Raw genomic sequence first — 25,596 nt, forward strand, 5'->3', positions numbered from 1 at the left:
GTAGCAACCTCAAAAAAGATGCTACAATTACATCAACTGAAAATTTCAGTATATGCCAAAAAGACCTCATGATCTATGCAACAGGTTTGCAAGCAATCAAAGAAAGATTGCTGCAGAGAATGCCTAAAAAAGCCAAACACAGAGAAAGTAGGATCACCAAAGACTTTACAATTCCTATATGTCCATAAAGTCCATAGTGCCCAGTAGCAAACCCAAACAAAGAAAAGATGAAACCCCGGTTTGGTTGGATGAAACCCAAATAGCCAGAAGAACTTCCCAAACAGAATAGATGGGAATCTTGCTTGCACGCGCTGTCGAAGCAGATCAAAAAATCGATAGCATGGACAATGCCAAAACAAGTGAGACACAATCTCCGAAGAAGCAGAACATCTATGGCAACGTGTAGAAGCAATGTGTCGATGAGCTAATAGCTGTCCAGATGGAAACACTCCCAAACGAACTCGCCAAAAGAAAACTTGTTGCCGAAGCGGTACTATATAGGCCCAAAGTTGTTGTAATCTTTTCCTCCTCCACTTGGCTGGGCGATGCATTCGCCAAACAGAATCACCTCTCTTTAAAACCCAAGGTTGAGGCAAAAGGATTTTATACAATGTAGGTACAGTAATCTGTGATAGCCTCAAAGGACGAGAAGAGGACCCTAGAGAAGTCAAAGTCCAATCTTCCAGCCGGTCCTGGAGTTCCAAAGGAGGAATCGGAACAAAAGGCGAAAGCATAGAAGTAATTTGTCGCCACAAAGGACGATAATGAGAGCCCAATCCATATGTAGTGGCTGCTAGAGAAAAGGGGAGCACAGAACCAACATCATCTATAACATCAGCAACTAAGGTGATGCCTTTAAACGAGACAAAGTAGGAACGCGAGGTTCCTGTAAAGCCGAGGGAGGCTGAAAGACTTTCGACCAGTGAATGCTTTCAGCTCTCAAAGAATTCCCAAGCAAAGATTGCCGTCCATTCCATTCTAGATGAGAAAGAACATGCTTCCAGTCAAGAAGCAAGCGGGAGACAAAAGGGCATCCAAGCAAAGTGCCATCAGTGCAGCCAAAAAAGAAATCCCAGTGATCGAGTTGCCAATGACCAAACGCAGAAATACTGATATGAGTGACCAGAGTCCTAATCATAAAAGCCCAAGGCTCATCACCTTGCAGAAATTGCAGCAACATTTTCCCCCTGTGGGCAAGAATATGCACATGAATATCCGTGATGTTCAATCCATCATGCATCTTGGGAGAACAAATGTGATGCATCGAAAGCAGCCTGAGACTTTTTATGCCATGTTTGGATCGCCAGAAGAGTTCATAAAGACAGACATGAAAGATGTAAGATCTGCCTTAGTGAACATGATCAATGGCAAGTAAAATTGAATATATGCCACAAGGATGGATTGTACTACTCGAAGACGAACGTGCAAAGGCCAGGTTGCCAGTTTCCAATACTCAAGCTTTTTCCAAAGCTTAGCCAAAACCCAATCAGTTTGTTGTCGGCGAGTGAGTTCCCACCCCAAAGGGTAACCAAGATGACGAACAAATTGAGTGGGTGGAATGATATCCCCGGGCCATAATAGACTATGCCAGTCTTTGGAATGCAAAGGGAGCAGCTTAGACTTCTGAAAATTAACATGAAGACCAGCTGCCAAACCATAAACAGAGAGGGCCTGCATCAAGGCACCAAGATCATGGGGCGTATCCTTCGGGGTAAAGAAAGAATCATTAGCATAAGCTTGAGCAACCATGTTGTGATTAGCATCCAATTCCAAGCCATGAAGTGATCCTGTAGCCACAAGGTGATCAATATATTGCAGCATAGGATGAGTAGCAATGGCATACAATAAAGCACTGAGAGGGCATCTCTGGCGGACTGAAAAACGAAGAGTCCACTCATCAGAGATATCCCTAGAAATAATGCAAGCCGCATTGCTATCTCTGTAAAGCCAGTAAATAACTTGCTGCATTTTTTGTCCAAACCCCAAAGCTCGCATAGTTTGCGAGATGAAATCCCATTGAACTGTGTCAAAGGCTTTTGCAATATCTACCTGCAAGAGTAGAACATCCTGCTGCGTGTATTTGGCATATTCAATCCCAATATAAGCATTGGCAATGTTATCTGTGATATGGTGACGTGGAACAAAGCCATATTGGGAGGGATGCAACCCATCATGCAAATAACCTTTAATCCAATCAACCACCATTTTGGCAATGATCTTGTAAATGACTGGCGTGAGTATGATTGGCCTCCAATCACCAATTGAATCACATAGCTGTTTTTTTGGAATTAGCTTGAGAAGACCCTTTTTCCATGACACAGGCATCTGCTGATTTTGCCATGTTGTATTTACCATTTGCACCAAGGTGAATTTAAGATCCCAGAATGCAAGAAAAAATTCAACAGTGAGACCATCTCATCCTCGAGATCTCCATCTGCCACAGGATCTCAGTGCACTAGACAATTCCCTTTCAGTGAAGGGATGTTCAAGTTCCAAAGCCTGAGCATCAGACAGAATTGGATGAATATGCTGCAAAAGAAGCTGACGTGCAGAAACGACCCGAGGAGAAAGAGTATCCACATGCCCAAAATGAGTGGAGAAGTGCTGCACACATAAATCAGCAAGCTCTGAATGAGATGTTGACCAAGAACCATCAGCAGGCATCCGGATCCGACAGATATGGACAGCCTATCTTTTGTAGTGTAAACTCTTAAAAAATTGCTTGGAAGAGCAGCCTTTATCTGCCTAGGATGAAGCATCAGCCTGAGGAGAGGACAGAAGTGCAACAACTTCTTCTTCAGGAAACAAGGGTCCGATTTGCAGTCATAGCAGCCTAGGTCAAGCCTGAAAGATTTGGGGGAGAGAGAGAGCAAGAGAGTGAGTTGAGAGCTGAAAGCTTGAAAGCTTAGTTGCAATAGAAGAGTGTGAGAGTACAACTAAAAGAGTGAGAGATAAGGTTTTATCCTAGTGACAAAACCTTAGTAGTCACTAACCATAGTTAGTGGACTAACTGCGGTTAGGGGGGAAAACCTCTTAAAGAGGGAAAAGTGCCCCTAACTAGCTTATTAAATTACATTGGTCACTGCTGAATTATATCTATACTTCTAACACCCCCCTGCATTGCCAATGTCATGTACAAGGCTAATTAATCACCAAACGGATATAAGTTCAGGGCACTGCGAAATGCCTCAAACTTTTCATGTGGTAGTGCTTTGGTGAAAATATCTGCAACATTGTCATGTGTGGACACAAAGATCATGCTGATCTCTCCTGCATGCAACTTCTCTCTGACGTAGTGATAGTGAACCTCAATGTGCTTCGTGCGAGCATGAAACACTGGATTCTTTGCCACTGCAATGGCACTCTGACTATCAGTGAGAATTGGAGAAGGACCCTCCAATGACAGATGAAGATCAGCAAATAGATGTTGCAGCCAGACACATTCAACTGTTGCTGTGAAAGCTGCCCTGTACTCAGCTTCACATGATGAGGTAGCCACTGTAGATTGTTTCTTGCTCAGCTAGGAAATGCAAGATTTACCCAAAAAGAAACAATTGCCACTAGTGGACTGCCTAGTGTCATAATCACCAGCCCAATCCGAATCACTATAGGCATGCATCTGCAAGTCACCCCCCCTGGGAAATAACAAGCCAAAAGACTTCGTGCCCTGCAAATAACGGAAGATGCGCTTAACTGCCTGCCAATGCATAGTTTTTGGGCTGTGCATGTACCTGCTCACCTGAGATACTGCAAACTGAATATCAGGTCTAGTGTTGCAGAGATATATGAGGCATCCAACAGCCTCACTGTAAAGTGTGGCATCAACTAATTCTCCTGCATCATGCATTGTGAGTTTCAGCCCCGGCTCCACAGGAGTGGCTATGGGCTTACAATCATGCATGTCAAATCTGTCCAAGAGTTTCTGCACATACTTGGACTGAGACATAATAGTGCCATGTCTCTCTTGAGAGAACTGGATCCCCAAATAAAAGTGAAGCAGCCCCAAATCTGACATGTCAAAGGTGGTCTGCAAATCAGCTTTGAAATCTGCAATATTATCTTCATTGGACCCTGTGAGCAGTAAGTCATCGACATAAAGAAGGATGACTAAAATTTCCCCCCCATCTATCTTGATGTAGAGGGTGCTCTCAGTAGGACTATTGTGCAGCCCCTTGCTGGTCAAAAAGGCATGAATCTTGGCATACCTTGCACGAGGGGCCTGTTTCAGCCCATACAAAGCTTTGTTTAGCTTGCATACTTGAAGTGCATTTGCTGTAATTTCAAAGCCTGGAGGTTGTTTGACATAAACCTCTTCCAACAAGTCTCCGTTTAGGAAGGCTGTTTTAATGTCCAATTGATGAACATTCCACTCAAAATGTGTAGCCATTGCAATAACAGATCAGATGGTGGTCATCCGGGATGTAGGAGCAAAAGTCTCCTCATAATCTATGCCCTTTTTCTGAGCATAGCCTTTAGCAACCAGCCTTGCCTTGTATCTATCAATGGAACCATCTGGCTTCCGTTTCACCTTGAAAACCCATCGTGTACCAATGGCATGTTTACCTGGTGGCAAGTCTACGACATCCCAAGTTTGATTTTTCTTAATGGACTGCAACTCATCGTGCATGGCATTCATCCAATGCACATTGTCCTTTGCTTCTTCGAATGTTGCAGGCTGCTCCTCATCGAGAAGAGTACCTGCATATGCTGATTCAGCTGAATTAGCACCTTCCATGTGCCTTGCTGCACTGCGAGTCCTACCAGGTAATGGAGCATCAATCTTACTCTCCCTGAGAGTCTGTAACAGCCAGTTTGGGACTGTTTTTGCTGCATGTATGTCTGCAATTTCTTGCTGAACTACCTGTTCCACTGCCTGTGGAGGTGGCAAGACATCCTGTGGCTGAACTAGAGCATCGGGAGGTGGCTGTAAATTCTGATTTGCATCAGAAATATCAGCAGGGGAACCCAAGGCAATGGGTAGCATCGCCTCAAAAACATCCTCTGAAGAAGAAGGCATATGAAATTCAGCCTGAGTGTGAGCTGAATTTTTTGCAAATATCACATCTCTACTGACAATGATCTTGCGTGTAGCAAGATTGTAGAGACGGTACCCCTTGCTTTCTGCACTGTACCCAACAAATATGCACTTAATTGCCTTATCTGACAACTTATGCCGAAATTCAACTGGCACATGAGCATATGCAAGGCATCCAAAGACTCGAAAATGATCCACTGAAGGCTTTCTCCCATTTCAGACCTCATAGGGAGTTTTTGTTTTCAAAGCCTTAGTGGGAGCCCGATTTAAGATGTAGTTGGCACACATTAGACCTTCAAGCCAGAATTTGTGAGGCATGTGTTTGCTTTTCAGCATACATCTATCCATCTCCATAAGAGTTCTATTTTTCCTCTCAGCTTTGCCATTTTGCTGAGGGGTCAGCCTCACTGTGAGCTCATGCACAATACCCTTGCCTTTCAGAAAAGCATCAAAATCTGCAGACAAGTATTCCCCACCTCTATATGTGCGCAATGTTTGTATCTTGAGTTCGGTTTCATTTTCAACCATGGCTGAAAAGTGTTTAAACACCATGAACACTTCTGATTTGCGCTTCAGCCCAAAAACCCAAGTGAAATTGGAGTAATCATCAATAAAAGTAACAAAGTAGAGATGACCACCCAATGATGGAGTCCTCATGGGACCACAGACATCACTGTGTATAAGCTGTAATTTTCGGACAGCTTTAACTGAACCATCCTTTTTGAAGGGGAATCTCTCCTGCATGCAACTTCTCTCTGACGTAGTGATAGTGAACCTCAATGTGCTTCGTGCGAGCATGAAACACTGGATTCTTTGCCACTGCAATGGCACTCTGACTATCAGTGAGAATTGGAGAAGGACCCTCCAAAGACAGATGAAGATCAGCAAATAGACGTCGCAGCCAGACACATTCAACTGTTGTTGTGAAAGCTGCCCTGTACTTAGCTTCACATGATGAGGTAGCCACTGTAGATTGTTTCTTGCTCAGCCAGGAAATGCAAGATTTACCCAAAAAGAAACAATTGCCACTAGTGGACTGCCTAGTGTCATAATCACCAGCCCAATCTGAATCACTGTAGGCATGCATCTGCAAGTCACCCCCCCTGGGAAATAGCAAGCCAAAAGACTTCGTGCCCTGCACAGTGCAAATAACGGAAGATGCGCTTAACTGCCTGCCAATGCATAGTTTTTGGGCTGTGCATGTACCTGCTCACCTGAGATACTACAAATTGAATATCAGGTCTAGTGTTGCAGAGATATATGAGGCATCCAACAGCTTGACTATAAAGTGTGGCATCAACTAATTCTCCTCCATCATGCATTGTGAGTTTCAGCCCCGGCTCCATGGGAGTGGCTATGGGCTTACACTCATGCATGTTAAATCTGTCCAAGAGTTTCTGAACATACTTGGACCGAGACATAACAGTGCCACGTCTCTCATGAGAGAACTGGATCCCCAAATAAAAGTGAAGCAGCCCCAAATCTGACATGTCAAAGTTGGTCTGCAAATCAGCTTTGAAATCTGCAATTTTGTCTTCATTGGACCCTGTGAGCAGTAAGTCATCGACATAAAGAAGGATGACTAAAATTCCCCCCCCATCCATCTTGATGTAGAGGGTGCTCTCAGTAGGACTATTGTGCAGCCCCTTGCTGGTCAAAAAGGCATGGATCTTGGCATACCATGCACGAGGGGCCTGTTTCAGCCCGTGTAAAGCTTTGTTGAGCTTGCATACTTGAAGTGCGTTTGCTGTAATTTCAAAGCCTGGAGGTTGTCTGACATACACCTCTTCCAGCAAGTCTCCATTTAAGAAGGCTGTTTTTATGTCCAACTGATGAACATTCCACTCAAAATGTGCAGCCATTGCAATAACTGATCGGATGGTGGTCATCTGGGATGTAGGAGCGAATGTCTCCTCATAATCTATGCCCTTTTTATGAGCATAGCCTTTAGCAACCAGCCTTGCCTTATATCTGTCAATGGAGCCATCTAGCTTCCGTTTGACCTTGAAAACCCATCGTGTGCCAATGGCATGTTTACCCTTTGGCAAGTCTACAACATCCCAAGTCTGATTTTTTGCAATGGACTGCAACTCATCGTGCATGGCATTCATCCAATGCACATTATCCTTTGCCTCTTCGAATGTGGCAGGCTCCTCCTCATCAAGAAGAGTACCTGCATATGCTGATTCCACTGAATTAGCACCTTCCATGTGCCTTGCTGCACTGCGAGTCCTGCCAGATAATGGAGCATCAATTTTACTCTCCCTGAGAGTCTGTAACAGCCAGTTTGGGACTGTTTTTGCTGCATGTATGTCTGCAATTTCTTGCTGCACCACCTGTTCCACTTCCTGTAGAGGGGGCAAGACATCCTGTGGCGGAACTGAAGCATCTGGAGGTTGCTGTAAATTCTGATTTGCATCAGAAAAATCAGCGGGGGAACCCAAGGCAATGGGTAGTAACCCCTCAAAGACATCCTCTGAAGACGAAGGCATTTGAAATTCAGCCTGAGTGTGAGCTGAATTTTCAGAAAATATCACATCTCTACTTACTATGATCTTGCGTGTAGCAGGATTGTAGAGACGGTACCCCTTGCTTTCTGCACTGTATCCAACAAATATGCATTTGATGGCTTTTTATCTGACAACTTGTGCCTAAATTCAACTCGCACATGAGCATAAGCAAGGCATCCAAAGACTCGGAAGTGATCCACTGAAGGTTTCCTGTCATTCCAGACCTCATAAGGAGTTTTTGTTTTTAAAGCCTTAGTGGGAGCCCGATTCAAAATGTAATTGGCACACATCAAATCCTCAAGCCAGAATTTGTGAGGCTTGTGTTTGCTTTTCAGCATACATCTGTCCATCTCCATGAGAGTTCTATTTTTCCTCTCAGCTTTGCCATTTTGCTGAGGGGTCAGCTTGACTGTGAGCTGATGCACAATACCCTTGCCTTTCAGAAAAGCATCAAATTCTACAGACAAGTATTCCCCACCTCTATCTGTTCGCAGTGTCTGTATCTTGAGTCCGGTTTCATTTTCAACCATGGCTGAAAAGTGTTTAAACACCTTGAACACTTCAGATTTCTGTTTCAGCCCATAAACCCAAGTAAAATTGGAGTAATCATCAATAGATGTAACGAAGTAGAGATGACCACCCAACGATGGAGTCCTTATGGGACCACAGACATCACTATGTATAAGCTGTAATTTGCGGACAGCTTTAACTGAACCATCCTTCTTGAAGGGGAATCTATGCATTTTGCCTAAAATGCACCCTTCACAGGCATGTGGAGGAGGTATCTCAAGAGGTGGCAATGCACCAACCATGGAATACTTCTGAAGTGTCATCAAGCTGTTGTAATGCATGTGGCCATATCGGGCATGCCATAATTCTGCATTCTGCATGGCAGCTGTAGGGGTAGAAACTGCAAGAGCATGAGCTGCTCTTTTCTCAGAAATATCATGCTGAAAAAGCCCACGCAGCAGAGTACCAGATAACCTTAAGGCATAGTCATCTTCCCTGTCTCGGACAGCATATTTGTCATCCTCAAAGATGACCTGAAATCCACCTTTGTTAAGAGTGGACACTGAAAGAAGATTTTTGGTTATGCCAGGCACATATAAAACATTTGAAAGTCTGAAAATTGAGCCATCAATAGCAGTGAGCTCAACATCTCCTGTGCCACGTACTGAATATGATGAGTTGTTGGCACAAGTGACTTTCTTACCAACGGGAGGTGGATGCAAGGGAGTAAAAAGACACTTCCTAGAAGTGATGTGCTTGGATGCACCGCTGTCAAAATACCAAGTGTTCAGTGTTTCATTGACACTGAAAGCAGATGCATCCGTAGAAGAGTCATAACTGCAAGTCAAAAATGCATATGTATCATCACTGCAAGTGGCTGTACTATCCCGAGCATCTGGAACAGCCAACCTAGAATCTGAAATGCAAGATAAAAAGGCATAATCCTGTCCAACAAAGTTGGCTGCAGCATCCCCACTGTCAGATGCATGAGGAGCTGAATCTGAAACAGCCATACCGGAGCTGTTTTTCTTCTCTTTTGCAAGCCTTTTCCTGCATTCTGCTATGTGATGACCTGGCTTTTTGCAGTAGTGACAGAAACCCTTCTTCTTGGGCTTACTTGCATCATTTTTAGCCTTTTGTGAAGGCTGTCCTGACCCACTGGAAGGCTGATTTACTGATGTCTTCGCCTGTCCCTTTGTTTTTTATTTAAATTTTGAGAGCATGGCTTGTTCACCTGCACGTGAAGCCAAATTTTTCTTGGTATGCTCTTCCTGAAGCAGAAGTCCTATCAACTCATGAAAAGTAAGAGGATTTGCACCCCCCCTCAATGATAAGTTCAGCGAGGTATGAAAGCTGAGATAAGACTCAGGAAGAGAATTCAGAGTGGTTGTAATCATCTCTGAATCAGGAATAATTTCATCTATGTTTAACAATTGCTCTCTGAGATCCTGTAGCTTTGTGAGGTGGATTGACATGGAGTCACCCTCTTCCATATGTGTATTACTCAACTCTCTTTTCAAGAAAGATACCCTTGCATCATTCCGAGCTGCATACATGCTTTCCAAAATATCCCACGCTGCCCTGGAGGTCTTACACGACCGGATATGTGGAATTATAAATCTTTTCACTGAAAGAGAGATGCATGACAAAGCTAAGGCATCCCATGAATCCCATCTCTTCTGCTCTGGAGTAGTGACTGTAGCTGCACCAACAACTTGTCCTGCAGCTGCACCCTGTGCACGACCTCTTCCACCTCCTTGCTGGGGAGGGGTAGCAGGTGCAATATCTGCTGGTCGGATCTCATCCCCATTGACATAATCCCATAAATTGCGAGAAATCAGAATATTGCGTACCATGAAACTCCAGAGGGAGTAGTTGGTACCATCCAACTTGTCTTCGTGTGAAAGACCACCGAACTGAGAGTCATTCTGATTTTGATGGGCCATATCTGAGAAAGAGATTGACGCAGATACAAAACTGAATTCCCTTACTGGGAATGAAATGCACAACTCCCAAAAACACAGCCAAGCACGGGCTGTAAATGCAACTTAGATTTCTGTACTTGCACTGTCAGAAATCTGTCCAAGCATCAAAAACTCTCCAGAATCTGCCAAAAGTGCTGCAAAACACTCCAAGAAAGGCAGTATGAACTGAAAACTCCGGAAATTGCTCTCCCAACACAAAAGCCCCAATTTGTGGCTTGAAATTGCAACCAGAAGGGGCAAATTTACTAAAAGCCCCAAATCTGCAATTTTTGAACAAAAGCCCCAAATTTCAGACTAGATCTGCAGATCTGTCTGCAAAAGCCCCAAATTTCGAGTTGAAATTGAGCCAAATTTCACCCAAATAACTAATCTCCTGCAAAAGCCCCAATTTCTTGGCCAATCCTTGCAATTTGCTTGCAATGTGTGCCAAAATTTTTACAAAAGCCCCAAAATTGTAATGTGTCTGCCAAAGCTCCAAATGTATTTCGAAAAATACAGCCAAACAATGGCTTCCTGCAAAGTTCCCAAATTGCTCTTCTTCTATAAAGCAAAAGACTGCAAAGTAATCCTGCAAGAAAATCCTGCACAAAGTGTAGACACCTACGAAGGGTACAATGCCAACGAACGATTCAAGGGCCCAACTGTACGGACGACTGATGCCCAATAGTACAAATTTGCAGCAATAGTACGGATTGTACGGAAGATGCTCGAAACGAACTGCAGGTGTACGGACGAACTCATGTGTACGGCGCCACACGTGCGGTACGGACGAATTGTACGTAGCTGTATGGGACTGTACGGCTAACCGTACAGTCTGGTGACGGGTTGTACAATCGACGATGTACAGCTGGTGACGACGAACCATACGGAAGAGGCTGCAGGCTGTACGGCGCTGCAATTGTACAGGCGACGATGGCGATGGAGCTGTACGATGACAATGACGATGACGAATGGCAACGCAGGTGCTATTCGGGACTGTACGGAATCAGTCCGTACGAATTGTACGGACGGTGAATTGATGGAGCTGGAGCTTACGGGCTAGGCTGGAGCTGGAGGCGAGAAGCAGAGAGCGCTCTGATACCAAATGTGAGAGAATGGTGAGTGAGAGAGAGAGCAAGAGAGAGTGAGAGCTGGAAGCTTGAGAGCTGAAAGCTGAGTTGCAATAGAAGAGTGTGAAGAGTACAACTCAATGAATGAGAGATAAGGTTTTGTCCTAGTGACAAAACCTTAGTAGTCACTAACCATAGTTAGTGAACTAACTGCGGTTAGGGGGGAAAACCTCTTAAAGAGGGAAAAATGCCCCTAACTAGCTTATTATATTACATTGGTCACTGCTGAATTATATCTATAATTCTAACATTTTGTCTTTCTTCTTTTTCTTTGAGTATTCTCATCATCCTCATCATATTCTGATGAGTCGTCTTCCTTATCTGTATCTTCCTCTGATTCACTATCTGTGTCTGTTTCAAAGTCTGTCTCTGAATCTGAATGATGTTTCTTTTTTGTCTTCTTGGATTTTGATGTTGTACCAAGTCTTCTCTCTGCTCTTTGGGCAGCTTCCACCATATTATTAAAGTCATTTGCTCCTCCCAGCTGGTCCCTACCAGCTATTGCAGTTCTCAACTCCTTGTTTAATCCTTTGCAAAAATAGTCTCCCAATTGCTCCTAGGTAGGTCTTTAATTTGTTGTTAGCCTTCTGTTGAGGTTTCTAAACATCTGTGAATAGTCCTCAACCATGAGATCTTTTTGTTTCATTGTTCTCAGTTTTTTCAAAATGTCCTCTGGTGTTTTCTCTTTTCTAAAACGGCTTAAGAAAGCAATCTATAATTCATCATAAGTGTTAGAATGGAAAATACCATACTGCATAAACCAATTCATTGCTTTACCATTGAATGTGGCAGCAAATTGCTCTTTCTTGGTCTCATCTGGCAGTTGTCCAAATCCACTAGCTGTCCACCTTGTCTCCAATTGCCCAACATGGCTGTCAAGATCTTGACCTTTCTTGCCAATAAACTTTGCAGCTTTGACTAATGGGGTCTGCATTTTGTACTGACGTTGAGGTTGAACTTGAACTTTGACAGGCTTCTTTTTATTCTTCTTTGGGGACGGTGGGAGAGGGTTGAAATTCAATTGCTTCCTTGCAGTCACAAAGACATTGGCTGCAATATTAGTGGCAAGTGTCCTTTGGAGTAATTCTTGTGTGGGAGTGGAGAGCATTAATCTTTCTAGCTCAGTTTTTGCTTCGTGTACTTCCTGGCTATGTATGGAATTATCAGAGGAACTTGTCCCACTAGGAATATAATCAGGGTTGTGAAAGATATCCTCTGGATCATCTGGATTCTGTTTGGGAAGCAGCCTCTACCCGAGCTCTATTTCGTGTAAAATATGCTATACCGATATGGCGAGCCGACGTTTCCTCTCAGAAGCTATCTGACATGAGCTAGTTGTTCCATGAAAGGAAAAGGAGATGGAGGATTATAGTAGCTTACCGAGTGGCAGAAATGAGATGTTGTCAGCTAAGCTTTGTGTGTTGTCCTGACATTGGAACTGTAATATTGATGCTGTGATCTTCTTTGCCGATTGTGACGTACTGTGCTTGTATTGGTGCGTTGTGGATGTTGCTACCGTATGTCGCTTTTCCAACAGGAGTCCGACTGTCAGCTGTCTTTTGATTGTTGATGTGCTTGCTAGATTCAAACCATGGCTCCTATAGTTTTTGCTGAATGACAACTTGCATACAGTCTACTCCAAGTGCTCCTTGGCGGAGTAGTGCTTTTTATACGGATATGCACGTATGCTAAAGTAGCGTTTAGAGATCCTCCTCTACTAGTGTATTCACTAGTAAAGATTTTTCTATATTTTCCGACATTTGTTACCGTATGCAGTTTCTAATGCCGTTTGTAATCGTGGGCGTATTCACCGGCTTTGTACACGCATGTGCGATCCTACGACACAATTGTGAGCTTGATGTTTTTCGGAGTTGTTGTTTGGATGTGTCTCTGTTTGTTGTTTCACATCGTAATTGACAGTGGTGGTGGTTGTGCGTTTAGCGAAAACCGGATATTCCGGATAGGAACGCTGACAGGATCGCCAATAGAGTCCAGAGTGTCTTCACACAAGTGAAAAACACAAACACATCTCCACTCCTGACAACAAGGTGCTAGCAATCGGAGTATAGTCGGATAGTAGACGGACTATAAAAGACTATCACAAGATGTAAAAAGGACAGAGAGGAAATCTTGCAAAAGATAGTATGCTTCTTGTATATTATGTCTTGACAGAGAGTACATCAACTCAACAACTCAAACTCTCAAACGGAGCTGATACAAGTTTTTATAGCCATCCGATATCAGTCCGACTGTTGTAAGGCAACAGTAAGTTACAAAATGTAACAGTCCTAGTCAAAAACATTATGTGGTGGATCAGGCCACTAAGGAGTGTTGTTAGGGACAGTTACAACTGTCCCTTCAGTTACAAAATGATCCCCACTACCTTGTTCTAATGACTCCCTCTTACCAGAGGTGTATTTAACCTATCCCATGGTTAGTGTTCACATGGGTGGAGGCTATGCCTTCAACATATATCTTCCCTCCCCAGACATACCACATGCAAGTTGTTCAAAGCACAGTATGTGCAAGTTGCTTTACGCCGACTCCACAATCGGAAAGCCCAAGACCACGACTGGTTAAGGGTCTCTCTCTCAGCTGATTCATTTCCAAGACCAGTTGCGTTGGTCTCTATCTGATGGAGATGCGACGACATAGAGAGACCTTGCTCCGTTGCATCAAAGAGCAGAAGAAGGCATTGACACCTGCGTGACTGAGCTTGATCGCGCCCAGGACATGTTACAGATTTTTACACTTTTGAGTCTCCCCTGGACATAGTGGAGTTGAGAAGAAGGCGATAGATGACATGAGGATTAAGTGGGCCAGCAGGATGAGACGGCGACATGGAGAGATGTGGCAAGACGAGGTGCAAAGATGGACTAGGGCACACACGATAGAGGCTAGGTCATCACAGCCATGTTTAGGGGGGATCACCCGACCAGAGGGGTCACTACCGACATGGCCCACTAGATACAGAGATCGCAGAGACCCCTCCCCCCACTGCCGAGAGCAATGACCCATATGAGATCTTTTTGCAGCTAATAGGAGAGCCACCTTGGCACCGTGTTATGTATTTTCATTTTAAGTTTGAGTACTATGTTTTAGCTTAGTGGACAGGAGAGTCTCACATGCATTGAGGATCACCATCGGTCAGTTGCGAGTCTCGTCACATCAGCTGAGAATTGAGGCATGGAGAGCTGCGGGCATACCTAGAGAGCAGAGGACTTGCGCACTATGCTAGATGGCGGAGATCGAGACAGAGGAGCACTTTCTATGTGTCTCCCCAGTCTATTATGAGATCCAAGGATGACATCATTGCCTCTTCTAGAAGGGGCATGGCTTTGTTCCATTTACATGGTTGATACATTTTCCCGATCAGGTTTGTGTTGGGCTCTATCTGATTGAGATGCGACGACAGAGAAATATACTGATGTGACAGACCAGAGAGCAGCAGGGATTGAGGCCACAGGTCACCGAGATTGACAGAGCACAGACACTTGTTACAGATTCTATGCATCTGAGTCAGTTGTCCGCGAGGCTGAGGGAGAGGAGCTTGATGAGATGAGAACATCATTGACTAGTAGTGGGAGTCTCCACCACGATGTTGCCAGATGAGAGAGACGCACTCCACATGCGACACGGAGAGGGCCACGCACGATTGAGGTCCAATCCATCTCAGCCCTCAGGTGACCGCCAGAGACGAGGAGTCACCCTTGATGTAGCCCTTCAGATACAGAGATCGAGGAGACCACACCCTCCACCGCATCGAGAGACAGCTCAACAGACACAGATACGAGAGCTTCTCACATCTCATCAAGGAGCCACTAGGTTACCGAGATATATGGAACCGGGGCATGTACTAGGAGCATTAGCTTTGAGCACTTGACACTCTCCTGACTTTTTGCTACTCTACTACTTTGTTCACTAGCTTAGTACTTTAGCTTTTCAGCAAGGGCCTTAGTGAGCCCTTTGCTTCAGCCCTTAGAGGCTTGTATGAGTTACCTTTTGGCTTTGCATTTGTCTCATAGGCCCGCGAGGCCTCCCACAGACGTTAATACATCTCTCTCTCTCTCTCTATATATATATATATATATATATATATAGAGAGAGAGAGAGAGATGTACACACACACACACACACACACACTTCATTTAAATATCGTACAAAAACTAATTATATCTAAGACTACATGAATAAGCACATTGCCTATAGGAGCAAGAAAATATTCTCTTAGGACACTCGAATTTGTGTAAAATCAGCATTTCACTATCATTTGGTTTTAATATTCAACTCCAACAAAATGAGAGCATATGGACGAACCGTTGGAAAAGTGTCATTTGAAGACTGACTCATATTCACATGATCATTAGGATGGATGGCCTTTTCACCAACCCTTTTGCCAAGAATTTCAGCAGAACGATTTGCAATCACCTGTACAAGACATCATTGTCACAAGGGAAAACGTGGAGAAGTCAAAGATGGTCAATTTATATAATGTCTACTCAGCATTCAAAACACTGCAGCCGTTAAACCTGAACCTTTAAAAAAACTATGGCTGACGGCCCAAACTTCATATGCACAGCAAAAGAATCTGTGAGATGATGCTGCAAGGTGCCCCCATTCACATTAACAATATTCACAATCTATGTTGAGAAGAGCAGTATTTTTGCCTGTGTGAGACCCTTTGCTACATATTCTACTCAACATACAAGACATTGTGGCTGGCAAGACTCCTAAAAAGCAACCTTGCTAAACATCGTCTGCCTGGCAAAAATTATGGAGCTTTGCTGGAGCCATTCTGCGTATATAAATGCCATAGAAGAGCAGAGGTGAAGGCCCCCACATCAATCTAAGTTGAGAAGAGGAGTATTGTTGCCTGTGTGACACCCTTTGCAGCAGCATAAAAAACTGTGGCTGACAAGATTCCTAAAAAGCAACCTCGCTAAACATAGTCTGCCTGACAAATATTATGGAGCTTTGCTGGAGCCATCTCTGCATATAAATGTCATTGAAGAGCAGAAATGCAGGCCCCCACACTGCACACATTGGAATACCCTTTGCTCTTGGCTGTATGAGACCCTTGGCAATGCAGAAAAGCATGGCCAGTGATGAAAAGAACACTGCCAGAGTATACAAGCACCAATATCTACAAGCATATGCATACTGCCTCCCAACATCTATAAGGAAGGGTTCCAGAGCCTGGATACATCCTTTAAAAATAAATGATATTGCTAAATCCAGAGCTTCATGTCGATATTTTCTAGAAAACAGTACACGCACTGGCGATTCTCATCTTTAGTTATCTTGATCCCTTGGAAGTTGCATTGCAGCTCTTTATAACATTGCTGCTCTTCAGTATAACTATCTTAAATTCTCCTGAAGATATTCATACACATTGCAACACCATGGGTGGCACAGTGTGGCATTTGAGGACCTGCTGAGGATTTCTCCCAAGGTCATGCTACAGGACATCCAAAACTTGCAGCAGGATAAAATGGCATCAGCTTGAGAGGTAATCATTGCAAGCTTTGGTTGAAAAAGCAGGACCATGACCTGTTGACCACAGCCAGTGGGCAAGAACAAAACCAACGACAGTGCTCATTAAGACCTGAATTTGGCCTGAATAGGGTACTGGCACACTATATGGAGCTAGAAATCGTTATATTTTCGCAAGGTCCAATATCACATAAATATTTTGGATGCTTGAATTGAACAGCATAATTTTAAATTTACATTCAAATGGCATACACATAACAAGAAGAAAATAAAAACCTATACAAATACATAGAAGACTGAAGAGAGATCAAGCTGCCCTTAAAAGATTAACTACTGAAATAATATGCAATCCTAAAAAGAGCCATCGTCTCTCACACAATCGGGTGGGACTATGACAATCCTAAATTTTAAGACACAACACATTCTTTTAGACTTTGCTTTGCTAATAGAAAAGTCATTAGAGTCCAAGGTCTTATCATTGGGAACAAATTTGATTCTAGCTGCTTAAGACTAATAAAAGAAATCTGGGTTCTAGCTCTGATAATTCTAACTCTGGTAAGTGTAAGCTGGACAGGTGTGTTTGAGCAAATATATATACATAGCAGGAATGATTGTTTGGAGAAAGGGACAAAAAAAACTGGCAATATGTAAAGAGAGACTGCTCAAGAGATGGAAGTAGATGAAGAGTCTTCACATGCGGATCCCGTAGTGTCAGCAGTTCGATTGGTATCGCATGTACCAAGCCCTTCGGCATTAGATACTGGGATGCAACCATTAGCAATGTAGAGAATGCAGTTCATCAGGTTATGCGTCAGCAGTTGCAGGTAAATGGGGGTCAACAAGACCTTCAAGATCTATTGCATACGCTTGTAAATAGACGCTGAAGTGAGAAAAAGGAACGAATATTCTTGAACCAGTGTACACACAATAGAAAAAATCCACATTTAATCCCAACAAGACCTTCAAGATCTATTGCATGCGCTTGTAAATAGACGCTGAAGTGAGAAAAAGGAACGAATATTCTTGAACTAGTGTACACACAATAGAAAAAATCCACATTTAATCCACCTAACATACACCTAGATGAATCCGGGAACATTCCCAAACTCATCCTCTATAAACACAACATAGTGCAGTTTTAATCTCATGATAGTCACTCATAAGGTTGAAAACCATAAACTCCATCACGCATAGCAGGGACTAGCTACTATGACATCCCCACTGATGTCATCAGGGCCCAACAGTGGGTGTAGACCATAGTATAAAAACATGCTCTCACAAATACAAATCCACACACCCACACATACTTGAGCATGCACTTGTACAAAGACTTCATACCGAGTTTCTGTCGGCACTCCGGAGGTGAAGGGCAGACTCAGCCATGATGAAGGCTAGCACTAAAGGAGAAGGCTAATCAAAAAGTAGTCCAAAATCTCTTCATTCAAGCTACAACTGCTTGTGAAGTCTAAACTATTTCATTTCAGTCTCTCCCAAACGAGCATCTAAATCTAGCTGATAGGGCAACACACCAATTAAGATAGAAAGAATTACAGGCTACGAAAGAGGCCTTCATAGGTAACCAGTGATATTAGGAAAGTCTATGAGGCATTACTGTTAAACACAAATTTCACTATGGCTAGAATAGATGACTAATTAATGCATTGCGTGGGGCTATTATCTTCTATAAGATAGATTTGAAGTCTGGCTACGATCAGATTTGTATAGGAGTTGAGGATGTGTATAAAACTGCTTTTAGAAGCAAGTTTGGACATTAGGAGTTTTAGTGGCATTTGGGCTTAGTAATGCTACTACCACATTTGTTATGTTAATGAATAATGTATTACAACCATAAATCAAGAAGTTTAGAGTACATTTTGCAATTGATATCCTTGTATACATGTCACGAGGACGTGAAATTATGGGACTTTTGATTTGCGACTCCCGTAATTTGAGTGTGACTGCATTCAACCTCTCGGGTGCGAGGGTCCGGCCATGGGGCGGGACTTGGGGAATTAAAATGCCCCAGTGGGCCCTTGGAAATTGTGAATGTGCGCCCAATTACTAGGCAATTAATTCCTAGGGCCAAAGTGTTGGAAAGGTCACCTCCCCATCTGTAAGCCCCCATATGAGGAGAGCATGGGGGGGGTGAACCTAGGGTTTGAGTGTCTGTCACATGGGCATCTGATTGGATGCCATGTGGGCAAGAATCAAAGAGATGGAGGGTACCTAGAGCTAGGATGGATCTGCAGCAGCAAAAGGCGAAGCAGTAGCCAGCACAAGGAACCCGGAATAAAAAGCAATCACATGGCGCTGACATCTACAGGGTGTACAGCTCTGTACGGAACTGGGAGAGGGCTTGGCAGAGGCGCAGTTATGGCAGGATGTGCAGGCGCAGATGTGGAGCAGCAAATATGGCTGTCAGTGGGCAGAAGGCATGCCTTATATAGGCTGGATCCCTGCCTTGAATGGAGGGCCAAAGGCCCTGGAAGTTTGGGCCAAAAAGCCCTAGGTTGTGAGCCCTTATAGGGCTGGACCAGCCACAGACTGGTCCGCCAGTCTGGTCGGCCAGTCTGCTGCAGGCTGGTCGGTATTTTTGCCAGCCCCCTTGGGGCCTATATAAAGAGGCCATTGGACCTCATTCAATTATCACTTGCAGCAGCAGGAACCAGCAGATTGGAGCAGCCAAGGAACCCTCTCTTGGGCCTATATATCAAGAGGTGAAGAAGGTGACAAGGAGCTGCAGACTGAGAGCTGGGAGAGCTGCCCACCTAGGCTGGTGCAAAGACAGCAAGGTGGAAAGGATCTGGACGGAAAGTCTGCAGAAGCTCGAGGTGGAGCACGCGGGCTCGAGTCTAGAGATAGCCAGCAGATAGGAGAAGGACCTTGTGGTAAGATCAGAGGACCACATCATTGGTGGGACTCTGGATCTGTCTCTTTTGTATTGTGTCCATAGTTGTGGACGGAAGTATATATTTTGGTGGTTTCTCTATCTGGTTGGTTCATTATCTATTGATGAGTCTGCACACCTATTGTATGCACATAAGTAAAGAAGTTTGTGATTCCACACCCCACACCGCACACTGTGTGAGCTCCTCGGCATTACTATAAGTCTTCCGCTGTGTGTACCCTGTGTTGGGTTATTTTCTAACATGGTATCAGAGCCCAAGTAGGAGGCTCACAGGTGTGGGAGTGTGAAGGCAGGGACCTTGCTGAAGGACGACCTTGATTCAGAAGCTCTTGGGAATCGACTTCCACGACTGGAGGATTGTGCCCTTGCGAGAAGGAGGGTGACTCAGGTTCAGTCAGGTACGTTCAGAATTCTGGTCTACTAAAATTGAGTTTGGTTGACTTTGCTGTGTGGTATAAACAGTAGAGATGTCGACCTCTACAGCCTCTTCAGCCCCTGCTTTCCCTTCCTCCTCTCCCAGTTTTCTCTCTTTCACTATCCCTAACTTTGGAGAGTCTGGGAACCTGGACGGGACTAATTACCCGATTTGGAAAGTGAAGATCCGGAGTCATTTAATGGCTCAGAAGTTGTGGAAGCTGACCACGGGAGTGGAGTTGAAGCCGGAGGACATGATGGACAGGAAAGGGGAGATACTCATGGCAGTAGACAGAGAGGAGCTTGAAGCTTGGGAAGACAGAGATGCCCATGCCCTAGCAATAATCATAGGGACTACGGCGGACTCCGTTCTTCCACATATCCAGCTGGCCGAGACGTCAGTAGAGGCGTGGGCCACCCTGAAGGATCTATACGAGACGGACAACACCTCCCGGATTGTGCTTCTTCAGCATCAACTCTACAATCTTGATATGGAAGAAGGAGATACGGTACATAGCCATTTGACGAAGGTCAAGGTGGTGAGGGATCAGCTGGCAGCAATTGGTCAGAAGACAGACTCATGCCATTTGGCCTTGATGGTACTGAGGAGACTGCCTCGGAGTTTCAAGAGCTTTGTTACAGCTGTGACAGCAGGACAGAGGACCAAACCTCTGACGTTTGAGGAGTTGGATCCGTTACTGCTACAGGAGGAAGCTTGGGAGAAGCTCTACAACGAGGACAAAGACGACAAGGCGATGCTGGCGAAGGAAAGGGCAAGCCTAACGGTGGCAAGTCCAAGAAAGACGACTCTGACGACGAGGGGACTTCAAAGAGGAAGCATAAGAAGAAGTGTTTCTATTGTGATATGCCCAGACATTTTGCAAGGGACTGCAGAAAGAAAAAGGCGGATCTGAAAAACAAAAAGGAGTCTGACTCAGATTCAGAGGGAGAGGCCAAAGCAAATGTGGTAATCAAGGAGTTGTTCCTGGTGACATCACCGAGTGTTACCGAGGTCAGATATGTTGATCCAGAAATCATAGTGAGGATGTCTGACATAGAGATGTGGGTCGACGAGGAGTCAGATGCCTTTGTGAAGGTGAAGGACAGCATGGAGCGCTTGGTACCTTCCATGTGTGTGGCTGTTGACACTGACACAAGGGTGGATTCCATGGAAGGCCCTGGGGTCTCATGGTCAGATGGATGCTGGAGTTCAGAAGGGGACAGTACAGGATTACACAAGCGCTTGGTGGGTGCCTCAATGAGAGTTTGCTTTCAGAGCGAACATTCAGGCAATACAATAGTCTGGTATGTATTTGATATTCTGCATTTGAGCCTTTATATCATGCTGTGGAGAGACTATGCTCTTCATTTGTCTCAGGTGATAAGAGATTGGAAGGAATTGGCCTTCTTCGAAGGCAGAAGGGGAAGTATTGGTGCTTCTTCAAATCTTCGATGCAGATTGCTAGAAGGTGATGGACAAAGAGTACTGAAGCCAGAAGAGTACCTGCTTGAAAACTCAGCGAGAGTTCATGGTCCAAGTTATCTGGAAATATTCATTGGTTGCAGACCTTGCTAAAGGAAGGACGGGTTGAAACAGACCCTCAGGGCATGGTGCCTGGAAGACTCCAGGTTGTTCACTCATTATGAGGGGGACGACTGGAAGATCGTGACAGCTGGATTGCTCGAGTTCAGAGGCAGGAACGTGACTGAAGGAGGTGGTACCAGGAGGTGCTACCAAGGATGGACCTGTGTACCAGGATGGTGTGCGGAAGCGGAACCGGACCTGGTGAAGCAGGAGCCACTGGATGAAAAGCCAGGAAAAGATTTTGACGCCGAAAGGTTCCAGAGGACTACAACCAGGGAGTTACTGGAGCATCGTCATCGACGTGTAGGCATTGGGCCGAGATGTGTCGGTGAGAGGGGGTGTTGGAAAGGTCACCTCCCCATCTGTAAGCCCCCATATGAGGAGAGCAAATGAGGAGAGCCTAGAAGGTAGACTTAGGGTTAGGGTTGCCATATGGGCAGCATTTTGGCTGCCATGTGGACAGCATATAAACAGTAAAGAAAAGCATAGGAAGGGGGCTGCCCACATGGCAGCCTGTCTGGCATGTCAAAAGCTGCTGGAACAGTACGGATTAAAGACAAGGTGGTTGCAGGTCACATGCAACTGTCCGCAGCAGGTAAGGGATCAGATCCAGGACTGATGGGAGTCCAGAAAGAGGGCGGGACAGGCAGGTGCTATTTGGAGGCCTAGAGCAGGCTGTACAGAGCTGCAGGAGCAGATCTGGGGCTTGGACAGGTCTGCAACAGAAGTAGGGTAATAGCAGCATCAAGGTGCCTGGCTGGAGCATGTGCAGGGCCAAACACCTGATTATAGGCCAGGTAGAGGCAGCCAACCAGGCCGACCTGCAGGTCGGCTGGTTAGGGCCTGCTGGTTGGTCACAAGGAGACCCCAAGTCAGTTGGGGACATAGTTGCACGAAACGGCCGTTTCGTGGCAGGAAACGGAAACGGCAAAACAGAAATGGCCTTTTTTGAAGAAACGCCGTTTCGTAAAACCTGTTTTTGCCCTAGATCCCCAAAATCGCGATTTCGCCGCCTCCCGGCCATTGCACTCCTTCTGTGCATCCTTGCTGCTCTCTCCACCTTCTCTAAGCTCTCTCCATCCCTCCATCCTTTGCTCTTGGACTCTCCATCCCGTTTTCCTCGGACCTCCATCCTTCTCTCTCCATCCTCTTCATCCTTCTCTGCAGCATGATGCATCTTGATTCCTAGACTATGTTATTTCTTTTTTTATGATAGTAGATACAATACTTACTACTGAGTATACTTCAGACCTTGGTGCCAGGTGGCAGCTGCTTTTTTTAATATCATCCATGGGTGCTTTTATTTTGAGTCTTGCATGACTCATGAGTCATGATCATGAAATTTGTGGTCATGAATCATGATCATCTATGGAGTCTGGACATTGGATGCTTTCAAGTTTCAAGTTTCAAGTTTCAACTTGTGTGCTAAGTTTAAAGTACTTCAAACTTCTAAATTTCAGATTCTTGTAATGCCAAACTTGTTAGTCATGATACATGTTGATTTCATATTATTGAAGCATCATTCAATAATTTAGAATCATAGAGGCATGAATATAAAAAATAAATTTTTATATATAAATTGTATCATATTGCCGTTTCTTCCGTTTCCGTTTTGGCGGGGGCCGGAAACTCCGTTTCTTCCGTTTCCGTTTCGGCTGGTAACTATGGTTGGGGAAGGCTGCTCAGTGCCACAGGAGGTGCCCATCAGCAGCAGACAAAGAGCCCACAGGGATCAAGACCCTTGGCTGTCTTCTAGGGCAGCAAGGAGAACGGAAGTCTGCAGAAGCTTGAGCCTCACCATTGGCTGCACATCAAGGCAGCAAGGAGGTCAAGTCTATTAGGCATTCACTGCCTCACATGTAGATGTTCGGGAGAAGAGCTTGGAGGTGTGTTTGTCGGCACGGAGACTAAAGTCTACAGAAGCTCGACGTGGAGCACAAAGGCTTAGGGATCTAGAATTGCCACGGAGGTAGTAGGACAACACCTTTGGGTAAGGACAGAGGACCACGATTTAGTGGGACTCTGGACTCCTTTTCGGACATAAATATATTTTTCTGGTTCTATATTTTTGTTGGAGCATTGTCTATTTACTGGCTTGCACATACCAAGTGGTTACCAAAGGAGCTTTACCTTTCCTTTCACCTAGCCACTTCAAAGTCTTGTTCAAGAGATTGTGCAGAGATTTGAAGAGGCTATAGGAAGAAAGGGAAAAATATGATTGTTAAAAACTAGAAGAAGAATGAGGACCCATAGGATGTAGTCCAAGGGCAATGCTTACGCAGCCAGATGAGATTGAGAGGCATGATTTTGTGTGGGGCCTGCCCCACCTTCGTCGATGTTTCTACACTTCTATGTGAATTCTTGGGCTATCTTCCGGTCTTCCCTACGGGTACCCTCTGTTATGTCATTTCTAACAGTGTACGTGTCAGCTCATTGTGACTGGCTGTTTCAGGTTTTGTTTGTGTGGCATCAACTTGTATGTGATAAGACTAAAGACCAAGTAACACAAATGGAAGAAGAATGCCTCTAGAATCTTTTAAGCTCATAGACCTCAGCCCCTCACACACAACAAAATGAGTCCACGTGCAAGCCATGTGTCTTTATCCCATAGCATGACAAATGAAATGATGGGGATCTGAATGTCTTAACAATGGCACCGCATTGTAGGACAGTCTCAACCATGTTCACAGCATCCCCCCCCTATAAAACACAAAAAACCCTATTTAACTGGCTATCGGGACCCTATGTTACCTAACCTGTTGTATAAATATTTGATAAGAAAAATGTATTGTGGATTGCTTGCCTCAAGCTTCTTTCAGATGACAAAACGCCTCAATCTTCAATGTCTAAGAAAAATGCACTGCAGATTGCTTGCCTAAAGCCTCTTTCCGAACACCGAACTCCTCAATCTTTAATGTCTCGGCATCTTACCTCATTTGCATTCATATTGGATTGGGTACCACTGCCAGTCTGCCAAACGACCAGTGGAAAATGAGCGTTGAGCTTTCCATCAGCAACTTCTTGAGCTGCCTTCATTATTGCATTACCTATTGCGGGATCGAGACCATATGTCATATTCACCTGGACAAAGCATGCCAAGGTGAGCTATTAACACCAGATGATCAGTCATTTTCAGAGTTTATGCGCACAGAGAGTTTTGGAAGGAAGAAAAGGACCTTAGCTGCTGACTTCTTAAGAATGCCAAAAGCCTGGATAACTTGATCTGGCATGCGTTCCCTCTGGCCGCCAATCTCAAAATTTTGCAGTGATCGTTGCGTCTGTGCGCCCCAATATCTGCAGACAAAGATGCATTGTCAGATAAACCGGAATAAATGCTTGCACAATCTCTTCAGGTGGCTGATCGCGATCGCCGCGACCCAAGAAACGAAATCAAATTTTAAGAAGCTTAGGCGAGAACGACGCGTACTTGTCAGCAGGCACTTTGATGGGCCCAAAAGTGTCTCGTTCCTCCCTGACCTCACTGAGAATGGTGGACAAGCATCTGGAAAGGAAAGGGCGATGAAATCTGCGCTGCCGAAGGGGCTCCAAGAAGAGTCGAGAGGTAGCCATGCCAGAAGAGATGACAGAAGCGTCAAAAACAGCGCTGAGGGTGCAGATGGCCTTACAGAGTGAACTCGTGGGCAATCTCAAATTGCTCAAGAAGCCATATATGAAGAGGAAGTTGGTTGGAAAGCAAAGTCAGGACAGATGATCAGAGGACTTTTCTGTTGATCAGTTGATGATGATCCACACTCTGAGCTAAGTTGGCACTTAAGTGGAATCCAGAGAACTCATTCAAAGATTCCGGGAATCCCAGCGCGATTCCTAGAATCCTACTGACATCCCTCACCATCACGCCCCTTATTTCTCCTCCCTTTCCTGCCGTTTGACCTAACCTCAAGTCCAAGTCATGGCAGGTTCGGACGGCCCAGCACGAGAAGATGTCTTCCGGTCAAGAACCCCGCCCGGTGCCCCTCGCCCTAGCCCTGTCCAAAAGTCATGGGCGTGAAGTTGTCAGGTATCGAACAAATGATCATCCTCCGACAA

The 25,596-nt window shown here is 44.8% G+C and overlaps 1 protein-coding gene across 2 annotated transcripts in view; it reads right to left on the reverse strand.

The window, feature by feature from the left end:
* The window catches only part of LOC147884959 (fumarate hydratase 1, mitochondrial-like), a 72,113-nt gene extending 46,755 nt beyond the window's left edge, over positions 1-25,358 (reverse strand). The window contains exons 1-4 of one of the 2 annotated variants that reach the window (XM_087397143.1): positions 24,977-25,358; positions 24,726-24,843; positions 24,481-24,630; positions 15,467-15,577 (exon numbers count right to left, since the gene is read on the reverse strand). In XM_087397143.1, coding sequence (XP_087253269.1) covers positions 15,467-15,577; positions 24,481-24,630; positions 24,726-24,843; positions 24,977-25,119 — 522 coding nt within the window. In that variant the 5' untranslated portion in view covers positions 25,120-25,358. The remainder of the gene's footprint in view (positions 1-15,466; positions 15,578-24,480; positions 24,631-24,725; positions 24,844-24,976) is intronic. The other variant, XM_087397142.1, reaches the window with a different exon arrangement.
* Between the last annotated feature and the right edge of the window lie 238 nt (positions 25,359-25,596).

This window comes from Dipteris shenzhenensis, chromosome 26, assembly GCF_047967505.1.
Source record: "Dipteris shenzhenensis isolate YYH24624 ecotype China chromosome 26, Dip_SZ_1.0, whole genome shotgun sequence".
Classification (NCBI taxonomy): Eukaryota; Viridiplantae; Streptophyta; class Polypodiopsida; order Gleicheniales; family Dipteridaceae; genus Dipteris; species Dipteris shenzhenensis.